Source organism: Sphaerodactylus townsendi, linkage group LG04 (genome assembly GCF_021028975.2).
Source record: "Sphaerodactylus townsendi isolate TG3544 linkage group LG04, MPM_Stown_v2.3, whole genome shotgun sequence".
Taxonomy (NCBI): Eukaryota; Metazoa; Chordata; class Lepidosauria; order Squamata; family Sphaerodactylidae; genus Sphaerodactylus; species Sphaerodactylus townsendi.
Genome location: NC_059428.1, coordinates 82,273,591 through 82,289,623, shown reverse-complemented (window position 1 = coordinate 82,289,623; position 16,033 = coordinate 82,273,591). Strand labels below are relative to the sequence as shown.

The 16,033-nt window shown below is 43.8% G+C and overlaps 1 protein-coding gene across 16 annotated transcripts in view; it reads left to right on the top strand.

Annotated features, from left to right (window-relative positions):
- CNKSR2 (connector enhancer of kinase suppressor of Ras 2) overlaps nt 1–16,033 on the top strand; it is a 202,880-nt gene that overhangs the window by 119,733 nt on the left and 67,114 nt on the right. For all 16 annotated transcript variants that reach the window (XR_007244273.1, XM_048493561.1, XM_048493560.1 and 13 more), the window contains 2 exons: nt 7,708–7,841; nt 11,997–12,208. Coding sequence is in view for 15 of the 16 variants with exons in the window: in XM_048493561.1 (XP_048349518.1) it covers nt 7,708–7,841; nt 11,997–12,208 (346 nt within the window). In the remaining variant the exon portion in view is untranslated. The remainder of the gene's footprint in view (nt 1–7,707; nt 7,842–11,996; nt 12,209–16,033) is intronic.

Here is a 16,033-nt window from a genome sequence, read left to right as displayed (position 1 = left end):
TGCAATTCTGATCATGCATATAGAAAGAATCATTTGTATTGGGGCACCAGTGCCAATGAATGCACAAAGTGCCTGTATTCATTCCCAAAGCTAGCTTTGTTCCTTTCAACATTACATACTAGAAGTGTACCTGTATTTGGAGAGTTCTGGTCCCCAGGTTACCACTTTCTTCAGCCAGCGGGAGTGATAGTATTGTTATATTTTGAGTAAAGTTACGTTTGTAAATTCTTGCACAGTTCTTACAGGTCTGGAGGGTGAGAGTGGAGATCATTAAGGATTTTTAGAGACTTACTGTAAATGAGCAGGAATTATTAGATCTGAGGGATACAAGGGCAGAGATCCTAATTCAAGAACTTGCAAGGGAAGTGGATAATGAAAGTCTGGGGAAACATTAATATGCCCATATTATTGGGGAATGGTTTGACTCACAAATTAAACCTTATTATGAGGGCTTCAGAACTGGCTTTTAAAGCTATCATCTAGACCTGATTCTCCAGAAGTTGCAATGGAGACAGAACAGAAACACCTAGGCCCTTTCCGCATGGGCCAAAAACGACGGCCTGGGGGCGGTAAAAACGCCGCCTCCAGGCCACCGTTCGCACAGGCGGCGCTGCTGCAACGCAGCAGCGCCGACCTGACTGCACGCTTCTTTCCTCTTCCCCCCAGAGGCGGCGTACAGGGTTGCCGCCCGTAAGCAACAACCCTTTAAAGGGTTTGTTGTTGGGCAAGCGTCTTCAATGGTACGCCCGGTGCAACCAAGGCGCCGCACAAACTTCACGCTGTCTCCCCTGGCCCGTCCCACTTTCACCTTGTCCCCTGGCTGGCCACCTGTTGGAGCCGTCGAAGTCTCCCCGCCTCACGCTGTCCCTCCTCGACCCCTGGAGGTCGGCGTGCAGCGTGGAGCATGAGCTTCAAATGCCAGCAGAGGCGGTAGCATGACGGGACAAGCAAGAGATGGGATCGGCCAGGAGAAGAGGCGACTCCCGTGCTTGGAGCCATGCCGCTTGCCGACCTCTGTTGTACCATGCGTGTGGCTGCATCTTGAGCGTTCTTCGCCTCCAGCCGGCTGGAATTCTCGCCACAGGCGTACAGGGAGGCGACTTTAAGATTCGCGGGGAAAGCGGCCCTAGGGAGGAAGGATCGTGGAAACTGAACTCCAGGTCCCACTTCCCAAGACACGCAAAATAATGTGTGTTTTAAAACCCCTTTCACAACTGTTTGCAGGTGGATTTTTGCTAATTCAAGACAACTCTCAAAGAGTACTGCTGAAAGTAGTTTGAGAAGTGCATTATTCACTGCAGATTGCGGAATGGAGCCTCAGTTTTACAAACTTCACAGGATTCTTTACAATGCTTTGGAAGAGTTTCTTTTTGGACAGGGGAACAAGGAACTGGATTAAAGTCTTAAAGATTTATGGGAAGCAGCTGAAACTTCTCAAAGAAATGAATATAGAACAGCCTGTTCAATTTAAAGTCATAGAGCAGACTGTACAAAGTGTCAATGAGGCATGCAAGAGATGGCCAAGGATTAGAATAAGGCCAAGGGCCAGAATACCATTCCAGCAAGCATTGCTGCAATAGAGTTTTCTACAGAGTTGTCGCTGACCACAGCTATTGCAAAGTAGCGAGAGGAGTCTACATACGTAGTTGTAATGCTGGGGAATTTGTCTGCACACCAAGATTCGTGATGATAAATCCACTTCTCTCTCTTTAAATGGTCTCTTGTGAAATTACGGCCAGATTTCACACTCTCATGAACAACAGAATTTTTACTAGATTAAATATGACATATGACAGACAATATTTTAAGGGTCTTCTTGTATCAACTATGCTAAATACAGAAGTTAAAAAAGAGAACTGTAATTTTAGTCTCTTACAAAAGTACAAAATTAAATGCACTTCATGTCAGGTTCTTCTCTTTAAAGTAATTAAAATGTTCCTTATGAAATTTTAAAGCCATTTTGAAATATAAAATATTAATTGAAAACAATTCACAATATCTGAAATATTTATAAAGTATCTTGCAATTTTCAGGAAATTGGTGCTGTTGAAGACGATGTTGCTTTAGAAATTATAGTCTGCTTTTGGGCTATTCTGTCATGCCATTAACATATATGTCAGGTACTGGTTTTATGACTCTTTTGTAAATGTAATTTTTCATCTTTTCAAAAAGTTAATCTCTTACATTATTCATGAACTTCAAGGTAACAGCTTACTAGCATACAGCAACTAGTTAAACTTAGAGCTATTATTTAATATATGATATGATGACCCCTGCTATTCCACTTTCTTACTCTAAAAGTTGCCTTCATATTCAAGGGTAAAATAGTTGTTAATTCTAACTAGGGATGAACTAAGTGAGTAATTATGAAAGAGAAGAATCTAATTATCTTAAGGCCACTAAAATGTACATTTTGTGGACTGTATCACAATAATATATTTTGGTAATTTCACATATTGACAAGTTGTGTTGAAATAGTGTTTTGTAGGACTATTCATCACTTTTCCATTAGAGTACCACTTCTTTGGGATATTAGTGTTCAGATCTATAGTCAGTGTAAGGAATTCCTCCAAAAATATGCAGTCTGGTGTAATGGTTAAAAGTGGTGTAATAGTGAAGTGTGATGGACTCTAATCTGGAAAACCAGGTTTGATTCCCCTGTCCTCCACATGGACTGCTACCTGGTGAACTGGATTTGTTTCCCTGCTCCTACATGTGATGCCTGCTGGATGACCTTTGGCTAGTCATAGTTCTCTGAGAACTCTCTCAGCCACCTACCTCACAAGGTGGTTGTGGGTAGAGGAAGGGAAGGTGTTTGTACAAGACACCACTTTGAAGAGACTCCTCTGTGCAGGAAAGAAAAGTGGGGTATAAATCCAAACTAGTCTTCCTGTTCTTTTTAAAAGATTGTCCAAGCTACCTCTCTATTGTATATGTCACTAGACTCCCCCAATCTCCAGTATTTCCTTGAAAAACCATTATTTTCCAGCTCTGTTGTGGAAGCTATTATTAGGCCTTCCTAGGGAATCTTTAAGTCATTGAATGATGAAATAGAATATTAATGATAGTTTTAAAGCAAATGTACAAAGGATGTTAAAATTACAATTCTTATAAATGAAGTCGAAGGCTTTCATGGCCGGATTCAACTGGTTGTTTTGGGTTTTCTGGGCTGTGTGGCCGTGGTCTGGTAGATCTTGTTCCTAATGTTTTACCTAACCCCCTGCCATGCAGGAACACAGTGTATAACAGACTTCTCTCTGTGATACACCACTGAAGATGCCAGCCACAGATGCAGGTGAAACATAAGGAACAAGAGCTACCAGACCATGGCCACACAGCCCGGAAAACCCACAACAACCGGGAAACCAAATATAGTTTTCTGTTCATTTTTGGTGATATTAAAAAACCTAGATCAACTGCAGGACAGCTATAATTTTGCCTTTCCATGTTGATTGAAAATAACTTTATTCTTGAGAAACAAAAAACTTGTGGTGGCATTATATATTTGGCCCATTGAATGGAATGCTTACCTCCTGTCTGTTAGCTGCACCGTGAACCAGTAGTTTGGTCTCCTTGTGTTTCTGTGTTTACGAATGAGGAGCCATTCTCTGCCTGCCTTTTAGCTAGCTTGCTGATTTCAACGGGCCTTTGTTTCTTTCCTGGTTCTCTTTAATTCCACACATCAACTTCTCTTAAATGCACAGATCATCACACCTGTAGTTGCAAGATAAAGGACTTTCTTAAAGCCCTTTAAATTGTATTTATACTGAGATACCTGGAATAGCAGGTATATCAATATTGTAACCCCTTTCCCAAAATAACTCCTTTTTCTTCCTGTCACTGCCGCAGGAAAACTGCTTTAAAATAACGGCTTATTTGAAATACAGTTATAGAATCATAGAATCATAGAGTTGGAACAGACCATGAGGGCCATCAAGTCCAACCCCCTGCCATGCAGGAAAACAGAGCTTAAGATCAAGCACTCCTGACATATGATCATCCAGCCTCTGTTTAAAACCTCTCCAAGAGTTAGAGACTCCAATACTCTCCAGTGGAAGTGAATTCACTGTCAGACAACCTGACAGTCAGAAGAGTTAACTTTCCTAATGTTTAGGTGGAATCTTTTTGTGCACCTTGAATCCATTACTCTGGGTCCTAGACTCTGAGTGTTAGAAAACAAGCTTGCTCGCTTCATCAGCCATAACATCTCTCATTCATATATTTTAAACATGATAGTTATCATGTGTCCCTCCTTTAACCCAACTTGCTTCTCCAGACTAAACGAAATCCCCAGTTCCCTAAATCCTCTCTTCATAGGGCATAGGATCTCCATATCTTTTACCATTTCAGTTGGTCTCCTCTGGACACATTCCAACTTGTCTATATCCTTAAATTGCGGTGCCCAAAACTGAACACGGTACTCTAGGTGAGGTCTGACCAGTGCAGAGTAGAGTGGTACAATTATTTTCCCCGATCTAGACATTATACTCTTATTGATGTATCCCAGAATTGCATTGGCTTTCTTGGCTGCCATATTTGCACTGCTGGACTCATGTTCAGTTTGAGGTCTTCCTAAGGGACTCCTGTGATTTCCTTTCACATGTACGCTCGCTGTCGAGGCCAGATGTCACCCATCCTATATCTGTTGCATTTCACCGTTTTTTCTGCCTAAGTAGTAGGAATCTTACGACTTCCATCTCTGTTGAAATTCATTTTGATTGGTTAGTTTTGGCCCATACTATAATTTGTCCGAGACTATTTTGAATACTGGCCCCCTGTCACTCCAAGGTATTAGCTACTTCCCTCCTAATTTGATATCATCTGCCAGATTTGATTAGCTATAGCCTCCTAATTTTCATTATTCCATTGGTCAAAATGTTGGAATAGCACTGGGCCCAGGACAGAATTCCCTGTGTGACTCCAATTACCCACCTCTCTCCAGGATGAGAATGAGCCATTGATGAGCCTCTTTGTGTCCAGCCAGATCAAACCAATCCACGAACCATCAAACCAGGATTGCATTGTCTGAGTCCACATTTTTTCCAAGCTTTCCGCAAGAGATATGCATCTTGTCAGCTGGCTCCTACTAAAATCAAGGTATGGTGCACATCCACAGCTGCCTCCCTTCATCTACTAAGTTTGTCACTCTTATCAGTAAAAAAAGAACCAAGATTAGGCCTGGCATTACTTGTTTTTGAGAAACCATGTTGATTTTCGAGTGATCACATGATTTCCCTTCGAGTAGCTTACAGACTGTCTCCCCTTAATGATCACTGCTCTAGTATCTTTCCTGGTATTGATGTTCATATTTCCCTGAGTATTACGTAGCATATTTCCTCAGCCCTTCAGTGGAGGGCGGGTTACAAATGTAAAGAAATCAATAAATCAATAAATTATTAAAAAGCCCTCCCCATGATCGAGGAGGGTGGAAGCAGGGTGGGGGAGATGAGGTGGAGACAAAAACAGACCCTGCTTGAACTGTTCCATGAAAAAGCCAATTCAGATTGGATCAAGGGAGGGAAAAGGTGTGGATGCAGAAATGGCTAAGGGAGTGGAGGTGGATTGAGGTTAGGCTGGCCATGGGTGGAGGGAATGTCTTCAGGGCAAAGTTGTGCTCACTGGCAAATCTGCCCGCTGTGGTGGTGAAGCAAATTAAAAGTTGTGCTAACGGTGGTCTCTTTTCCATGGAAAGAATGGAAAGTGAATGCGGAGCTCATGGAAACACATCTGTACAAGAAAACATGCCCCCATTGCGCACCAGACACCTCGTGCATAATAGAACTTTGCTTCAGAAGCTCTTTTTACAATTTTATGCCTTGTAGTTAGAATTATTGGAACGCTAGGGAAGCTTTGATGCTTACAGTGGGACATTTTTCTCTCACTTATTGGAATTGAACTCATTTTACTCCATATGTGTATTGTTTTGGACACAAAATAAAGTACTTTACTATATATTCATTATTTTGCTTCTTAGGTCAGAATTCCAGATTTGGAAGAGAACTCTAATTATTCCCTCAGATGAATTAATGTTCATTTTTTATATTCATGTTGACGTAGATCATTTTGTTCTTGTCTATCCATTACATTACATTTCACAGTACTCAAGCAAATCATGCAAGATTATGCTGTCTTCATATTTTTATACCTCTGGGCAACCTGTTTATTAGTTGCCTTACACTACAAGGGTGTTATCATTAACTGGAGAAAAGCCTTGTTCTTCACAGAAAAGTTTCAATGGCCGGTCACTATTTATTAAGTTTAATTTCTATGGACAAGTTCTCTGTATTGTTGTCCATGAAGCATCGGTTCATGATTTTTCTGTTGAAATCCCCAGCATGAAATAACTTGGCGTACTAGTTGTACTTTGTACTTTAATGTACCCAGTACCTCTAATGGGATTTTGCAGCTACAGGACTAATAGCTGTGTTTATATATGATGCAGGCCAGAAAAATCTCAAACATAATATTTTAAAGTCTTTTGTTCAAATAGGTTTTGTGGGGAAAAAAAGAATACTTGCTTTCTATAAATATGCAAATTGTAATTGGAACCACTGAAAACAGATCTGTTGGGTTGGATTGTAAATAAACATAAACAGAGGGGATTTTAGCTACCTTGCTGTTTCCGTAGCAGTTCCTTTTATCTCCCCCTGCTCCTGAGAATCAAGTACCTTCTGGAATGCTATGGGATGCAGCCAAAAAATAAGAATTATTAGAATTATTGAATGTAACAAACAACCCTCCTCCAAAAAAAATGACACAGGGGGCATGTGTGTTTGTTAAATGATTATTTCTGCTGATTCATCTGACTGTAAGCACAGTTAAAGCTAGCTGAAGATCATACTTTCAAAATGCAATGGTAGCAACCTCCAGTGTATAATTTCCAGTTTAGTAATCACTCTGGAGACCCTTTAAACAAGTAATAGTTGAACCTAGTTTACCTGTTCTTCTTCCAGGAATCATATTTGACAAAGGTATATTGTCCAGCTTGTTCTGTATCACACCTTATTTTAAATGATAAAATTCATGTATTCTATTGTATCCAATAGTGGAAAGACAGGATAGAAATGAAACAAGTTAATGAATTTTAGTATAGGATATCTGCATCATATATAAGTGTTTAAATACTGAGGAAATATAGGAAACTGATACAGTATTCATATATATGAATCAACAGAATCTGCCCTGGTGACACAGAATCTTTGGTGTTTCAGATAAACTTAATTTTGCTGAATCAGTGCATTATTTCTAGTTCCATGTTGGGATTCAGTCTGCCTCTTCCCCCCCCCCCCCATTGTGGGACCGGGGAGGACCTGGGAACTCCATTAATGGCATTCCTAGCATCACAACTGGTTTAGTCCCCAGTTATAGTTGAATTATTATTCAGCTAGCTTAGCATACTAGTTGAAGAACTGGACTAGGACTTGGTCCAAATTCCCATTCTGCCATGGAAACCTGCTTGATGACATTGAGCTAATTGGTCTCCAAGCTTAAGCTATTTCTCAGGGTTGTTGCTCTGAGAATTAAAAAGAGGGAAGCATGTTATCAGCCACTTTGTGGTCCATGCTGGGGAGAAAAGTAAATAATAAACACATATCCCAGGACATGTTGCATTTACTTTTCATTTAATGAGATAATAAACAAAATGAAGGAGCAAATTAGTGACAAACGGGCAGACATTTAATTGTTTTTAATTTTTATTTTAACCAGCCTCTTGTACCTAGAAGTCCTACAAGCAGTGTGGCAACACCATCTAGTACTATCAGCACACCCACCAAAAGAGACAGCTCAGCCCTTCAGGACTTCTACATTCCTCCTCCTCCAGCAGAACCATATATACCCAGGTGAGCCATCATAACTGACTTCGCTTACATTTGAAAGCACTGTCATTTAAAAGTGCATCATAAGAATGCAAGATTATAATCCTAGGATTATGAAAAGAATCTCAGTACAAAGTAAAAGGACAGTTGATTATTTGAAGTAGGGAGGACTGGCATCTGTCAGACAGGGAAACTTCAAGCCACTGTGCTATGAGGGTAGCTGCTGCAGCAGTGGGGAACCCATATGGTAGCTGCTGCAGAAGCGTGGAGAGCTCTGATATCTGATGCTTCTGGGATATCTTGCATTAGTAAAGGCAAGAACGTTTATATAATTATACAGTGGTACTCTTTTGGTCTCTACAGTTTACTTTCTTACACAAAGAAGATTCTTTCATAATCAAAAATAATGCACTTTCTATGCACTGTGCAATTGGACTTTCCTGTATGAAATGCCAAAGTACTTGAATTGCACGAACCAGTGTAAAAGTGCATTGAAAGTAGATTAAAAGTGCATTATTCAGCAAAGTAACTAGGGAAAAAAGTTGAAGGTGAAAACTAAGCAAAACTTCTACATTTCCAGTGGATCTTTACATTTGCAAACCTCATCTCCTAACCAAATGTAATATGGTCATATGAGTACTTAGAGCAATAGAAAACATTAGGATACATTCAGATGTCATGATAAAACACAGTTCATGAATCATGGTTTGATAAATGTTGGTATGCGGTTCAAATACAGAATGTGGTTTGTTGGTGTATGCTAACTGGGAGTCTAAACCAGGGTTTATAACTGGCATGTTAACTGTGTTTAGAAATTCCTGAAGATGGCTAATGATTATACTGGTGGTACATGTAGTTTGATTGTTTCCTTCTAGCATGGATATTCAAAAGTTTGCTGCCTCTGCCTGGAGATTCCTTTTATTCATCATGGCCGGTAGCCTTTGAAGTACTTCTTCTCCATGAATCTGTCCATTTCCCTTTTGAAGCTATCTGTGGTCATGGCCATCACTGTGTCCTCTGGCAATGAATTCTACAGCTTTATTATTCACTAGCGGGGCCCAGCCACGAGTTGCTGTGGCAATTGTCCTCATCACAGTCTGCAACCCACACAGATGTCCATGCAGGTCCAATGATCCACAGCATAGCCTTTTGGGGTGGTCAAATGGAATCCCTCTTTCCCTTTTCAGTTCACATTGTTATATGGTGGTGTCTTGTTTTTTTAGTATAATGTAACCCTTTCCATTCCACAACGGAACAGTCCAGAGTGTGAATCCCACTGTCCATGAGGCTGGTTGACACGCACAGAACTGGGGCAAGGAGGCTATCCCAGTCAGGCAGCAGAGGCAGGGTGGTGAGGCGCTCAGATTGAGGCCAGCTCTCTGGGTTCATAAAGGGCCATGTGCAAAAGAAGCTGAGCCAGTAGTGTTGGTTCACCTCATCGTCACAAGCGGATTTTTTCTTAGAAGAAAAGAAAACTCCAGCCTCGCTTTTAGTAAAAGAGAGCTGTATTTAATATGGGTGAGGAAGTGGGTAAGTGGTGAGTTTGGATGTGAGGGAGGGCAGAGTGAGGTGTGGAGGATGAGCTGGATGTGTATGAAAGTATGTGTGTTACGTGGTAGCAGTGGGAGTGAGGCACAGAGAGTGAAAGTTACCCTGTGTGTGAGGGGGGAGAAACCCACCTGGTGTCTCACCTGGCAAAGTGTGTATGTGTTTCACTTCCAGTCGTATTACCCAACAGTGTTACCTATTTACTTGTTTTCACTGCTCATCTCTCTGCCCATCTGTCTTGCGTAACATTCTAAGCCCCTCAGGCCACAGAGACAGACAGGGCTGCATGAACATTCTAAGGGTGACAGTTAAGCATAAACAGTTTCATGGCCTCGGTGTGCCAGAGGGAAAAAGACGCTTTTACCTGGCTCAGGTATGGACTCTCTTGGCTGCATTTGAAGGTCCTGGACACCTGGGTCCCAAGTAACAGGGAGGAATGTCATGTGAAAAATTTAAAGGCATCCATTTCATGCTGCAAGGGAGTGACTAACAAAGTCACTGTTTGCTTTTTATATATATAGATTGAATAAAGATGTATTTTGTTTTGTTGGTCTTGAATCTATTGCATATCAACATCTTAGCCAAGAACAAGGAAGAGGGAACTTGGCATGTCCTAGGCCAGAGGTCGGGAACCTTTGGCACCCAGGGAGCCATTTGGACCCGTTTTCCATGGAGGGGAGGGGCACTTGGAGCCGCACTTGAGATATTTTTTGGCATTTGAAATGAGGATAGCACTGTATATGTTGTGTTTTGCCTTCATACTTTGTATAGAGTAGACAGTTGTAGTGTGTTGTTATGGAGTCCATGCGGTGCTACAAAGAAAATTGAATTTTACTTGTATGGAGTGTGGATTTTGAACATTTTTTGTGGGGGTGTGCGGGTAAAGGGTGGAGCCTCATGGGCACGTGCACTGGGGAGAGAAAGTGGGGAGGGATCCCTTTTTGTAGCGGATGGTTCTGTAGTAGCAGCTGCATGCTTGCTTGCCTGGGCAGGCTGGGGTGATGCTTGGGACACCAGGAATCCTCTGGAGTTTCTGGCTTTCCCTGGCACCACCTCCTCCCTCCATTTTTCTCCCACCTCGTCCTTTCCTTCCTTCTCTCATGGTCCCTCATGCCTCTCCTCCCTCTTTGTCCCCCTCCTCAGCACACACCTGGACCCGCTGGCGCCCGACAGAGTGAGCAGCTTGGAGCTGGCTGGCCGCAGCCCTCGGCCCATCTGCCAAGGTCGACAAAGGCGTGGCGGGGAGCGCGCATGGCTGACTACGAGCTGCCCAAGCCGGCTGGGTGGGACCGAGGGAGGACGGATCTGATGGCGGCCTGAGATGGCTTAGCGGACAGGCATAGAAAGCCAGCGGGATCTCCGGGCCGGATCGGCCAGGGCAGCAGAAGCGGCAAGGTGAGCTGCGCCACAAGAAGGGACGGCGGGCCCCAGCTGCAGAGGGGTTCCCAGCAGGCGCCAGAACTGGGATGCCCAGACAGGCGAGAAGGAGGGAAGCAGAAGGAGGAACCCACGTCACTGATCGGGCCGGCGGAGGGGGGGGGAACTTCTTATGGATCCGGCAGCTCGTGAAGCTTAAAAAGGTGGAGGACTGGTCGCAGAAGAGTGGCGCTCTTCTGCCACCTCAGTCCTCCACCTTTTTCTCAGCTTCGGAGCTTGTCGGATCCATAAAGTTCCTCTCCACCTTCGGCCCCGCCCCGAGGCGGTCGGGTTCACTCACTTCTGCTGTCTCTGCTTCTCAGCCTGTCTGGGAATCAGTTCCGGCGCCTGCTGGGGCCCCTCTACTGCAGCTGGGGCCGCTCAGTCTCCGCTGCACGTGGGCGCAGGCTCTCGCCTGCTGCCCTTGGCTGGATCCGGCCAGGTCCGCTGGGCTCTATGCCGCGCCGCTGCCATCTCCGGGCTACCGCCATCTCCGCCCTCCTCCTCCGTCCCACTCCAGCCGGGCTTGGGCGGGCTCGGTAGCCTAACGCCTCCCCTCGGGACGCTGCTCCATTTCCTGTGGCAGATGGAGCGAGGGCTGCGGCCAGCCATCTCCACGGGCGCTCTCACTTCGCCTGGAGTGCCAGCAAGGGGTCCAGGGCTGGGCTTTCGGCTAGCTCTCTGCGAGGTCCGGGAAGGGGAGAGTCCCCACTCCCGGACAACTGTGTTGTGCCCGGGCGGAGCCGCTGTGCAGGGGTGAGGGAGCCGCATGTGGCTCGCGAGCCGCAGGTTCCCGACCCCTGTCCTAGGCTTATGCTTCTCCACCATTTACAGCATTTTGCCTATACTAGTAAGGTTTTGCCAGCACCCTGGCAATCAAGGGTACTTAAGATATCATCCAGGGATTCTGCTTTAAGGTTGTGAGAATACAGACAGCAGATTTAAGATTTATATACAAAATAAGGTTTCTTATGTATATCTGGTAGACTGACTAGGATTTGTGCAACAAACTATAATCTACAAACCAGTATGATGTCTTAATGCTGCTGATATCCTGGCTCACTAAAGAAAAGTGGAACCCAATTCCGTACTTTTTACATTCATTTCATTTAAAGGTGAAGAATCATGCTTAGATGCAATAGTAGCATAGTAATATAGCACAAGATTCACTCTGTTATCTGTCCTTTTCTTTCCATGACTATCAAAATACAAAAGAGATGAAAAGGGAAATCTCCCATGTGAAGATATCGGAAGACACCTTGTAGGAAAGCCAGTTCATAAGGGATCAGAATCTCCAAATTCATTTCTTGACCAAGAATACCGAAAGTGTTTTAATGTGGTCGAAGAGGATGCTGTTTTGTATTGTTATGAGTATGAAAAAGGAAGAACAAGTAGCTCTGGGAGAAGAGAGAGCACTCCAACCTATGGTATGGTACTCAATTACTAAAGATCAAATCCTTTCTAATTTTCAGCAATTATGTATTTGTATATTTGCCTGCATTGCCAGGAGTTATCCTATTTACCACTAAGCATTATGTTGTGTACTGTATTACATCTCCCCTCTCCCTTGATAGTTTTAGGTAGCTCTTCTGCTCTGTCTGCATTGCTTTAATTATGGATTTTGGTATCTCATCGACGTCTGGTTTCAGTTGGCAGGAGGGTAGAATGAAAGTTTCATTGTCATGTCTTCAATGCAGTCCTGCATGGGGACTGTGAAGTTGCAGGTTAGCTACAGAAATATGACCAGAAGGATTCTAGAACTTTTGAGTGCTTTAAGCACTCTCCCCCTCTCCTCCTGGGCTGAGAATGGGCTGGTTTTGTGCCCATATAGTCACAGGAATGGAGATGGGAATCACAGTTGTCTCCCCATCAAAATCGCCATTTAGTCATGGTCGTTGTCTGGCTACTTCGTGGAGGTTCTCAGTTTTCTCATGGTCCACTGTCGTTGAATTCTGCTGCCCCATGAGCTCTAAACTTTTTCATCCAAAGACACCCTCTACTATGTTCATCAGACTCTCCTCTCCCTCTTCAGGAGATGATGTGTTTGAGGTTCGTCTATTGGATTGAGCGAAGGGCTCAAAGTCAAGATTATGTTCGTCTACTCAAACACATGACATTCATCAGTCTTGTCAGTCATCTTGTCCATGGCTAGGATTCTATCCCCCTCCATGTTTCCACTGGGACATGCCACTTCCATGTCATATGTTGTGCTGTCATCCAAGATCTTTTATCCATCATTCATAAACATCAATGCATTATGTTTCCATCCCATTCCCAGTCAGGATGCTGTGACGAGCTATTCCTCTGAATCCAATCTTGAGTCCAAAGAACACCTCCGTGTCTTCACCTGATATTAATGTTGGAGATCCATACCAATTTCTCCAGTAGAGGACGTGAACCTGTATTCTGAGCAGTTAATTCATTTGGCTGAAGCCTTGCACATTACATAAGTTCAATCAGATCTGAGGTTTTCCAAACCAATTTTGAGTGCCATTTATGGTGCCATCCCAGATCGATCAACTAGAGCCGTGATGGCGAACCTATGGCACGGGTGCCCAAGGCCACACTCAGAGCCGTCTCTGAAGGCACGCATGCCATCATCTCCCCCTCCCCCTTCCCCACTCGCCCAGCCAGAGGCGGCTGCCAGCAAATGCGTTGGGAGTCACGCTGAAAAAGCTGGTCATTCACAAGGCACTCTGCTGGCTGGGGCTGAGCTTCAGGGAGGTCCTCTTGAGTTGACCTGATTTGCTGTAAGTACCATCTACCACCCCACAAGTACACCCCCTCCCCCACAAAGCTTGGGAGACTGGAGTCTGGCATGCTTTTCTTGGCATATAACTTTTGGGACTAAACTAAAACTTTGAGGGTAGGATTAAAAAGCAGGAGTCCGGGTGAGGGGCTTCCATTGGGAGGAGGGCATCTGACAAGAGCAGGGCAGGCACAGTGTTAAGGGCACTGGAGTCTGGCATGCTTTTCTTGGCATATAACTTTTGGGACTAAACTAAAACTTTGAGGGTAGGATTAAAAAGCAGGAGTCCGGGTGAGGGGCTTCCATTGGGAGGAGGGCATCTGACAAGAGCAGGGCAGGCACAGTGGTGGGATGCAGGCGGTCACCCCGATTGGAGTGAATTGTTTGTTAAGGGCACCATCCCCTGGGAGAGAGAGTGATGGGGCTTTTAGTGCCTGGGATCCCAGGGCAGGGAGGAGAGATCTTGCAAGATCCCTAGGCTCGCGATGCCAATCCCATTTCCATAGGATCAAAGCAAAAGTACAAAAGACAAAAGGCATTTCACACTGATAAAGAATTGAGCTAAACCAGTCCCCAACCAACTGGTAGGAAAGGGAGAGGAGCATTCCTTACCTCCCTGAGCATCCCCTCCCCACCCCCTTGTCAGAATTGGGGCCATTCTGACAGAGTCAAATGTGGGACAGAGAAGTCCATTTCAAAATATTCTCCAGGCTTTTATTTTTCTGTTCCTGTTGCTTTTTTTTGTGGGAAGTCAAGTGTTGTGATGACATGTGAAGGAAAATCAGGTGGCTACTCCACAAATTTAGCTTTCCTGAAGTTATCCCACTCCTCGCACAGCATTCTTGCTTAGGTTTGCCTTCCTTGACTGCCTTTTTACTTCTATTTGGTGGTGGTAAAGTTATTGGGTTTCAGAAAGTGAAAGTTTTACTTCCCTCTCCCCCCACACCCCTCCCCCGCCAAAACCCCAGTGTGATAATAGTGTAATTATTTCAGGGAGGTTATTAGCATTAAACTTCAGATCTAGTTTTGGGGAAGCAGTGCAAGTGACTCTGTTAAATGCTGTTAAACCCCACTGATTTTCATGGGAAGAACTAAAGCGCGATCCTTTACCTAGGAGTAAGTTTGGTTGCTGGCAATGGGGCTTGCTTCTGAGTAAACCCTCCTAGGGTCGTGATTGCACGGTTGCTTCAAAGCAAAACCACTGACTACCACCAAGCTTACTCCCGAGTAACGCGCACTTTGGAGCCAACCATTTTTTCTAAACTAAAACCTCAGTATTCAGGTTAAATTGCCATGTTGGCACTTTGTGATAAACAAGTGAGTTTTGGGTTGCAGTTTGGGCACTCGGTCTCGAAAAGGTTCGCCATCACTGAACTAGAGTGACTAGAGAAGCCAAAATAGGGGCTCACCAATTGGCAAAGCATTTAAATAGTTCAGGCAGAAGTGCCTCAGGGCCGGATGCCTTGTGACACTTAAGTTCACCAATAAGGCACACAGCTTCTTGAATGGAAACGGGGCCAATTGTTACCTTTTAACTGGTGTCCTTGATCACAAGCCTCAATGCTATCTAACTCTTTGCTAAAAAGTTCAAGGAAATAATGATACTATTTGGACCTCAAAATACAGAGCATATTCATTTTATTGGGGCAGAGATCACCAGAAACTTACTTCCCAAACTTCCTGGAATAATTTATAAGTAAATTCCAACAGTGATAGATAATTTCCATCCTATTAGTTTTAATCTGCAAGGCTAATTGATATTTCAGTAAAAAGTAAACTGGAGGTAAATTACCCCAATTACATGCTCTAGATTTGATGCATAGATCCCGTAGAGAATGCTTTAATAATCAGCACTTAGCACAAAAGCCAACATTGATTGAATCAATTTGGGGATTGAGAGCCCTCTGTATGGCCTCATAAAGGGAACCCCTGATTTTTTGAACAAGATTCCCATATTCCGAAAACACCTGTTCTGGGGCCTCGACTCCCAAAATACTGGATCTTGCTACAAGCAGTTCTTCTGAATACAACAGATCCCAAAGTCTAGTCACAATAGAGTCATCCCAAGAAACCCTACACATGTACTCAAGAATATCATCATTGGTCAGATTAAGAGGGAGATCAATTTGGTTGGTTGGAACAGTTGTAGTGGAAAGAAGAAAGTGGTCGCTCATATAGTGGATCATAATCTAGAAATCTTTGACCCAACTCAGGCATTTAGATGATATTAAGACATAGTCCAGTACACTACTTCCCTTTGGAGTCACAAATGTGAACTCTCCAGGTCTGTCGACTCTAAGCAACCCATTAAGGATTAATGAATTAAAATGAGTGAAGAATGTAATTTTTTACAGCCTGATTGATTAGTTGATCACAAGAATTTGTTGGAGCACAGAAAAACTCAGGAAGCAATTCCTCATCCAAACCCAGGGACACGAAGAATTCCCATTCATTCCTGCCCACTCTGGCACTGAGGTCGCCCATAAGAATGATTACTACCCCA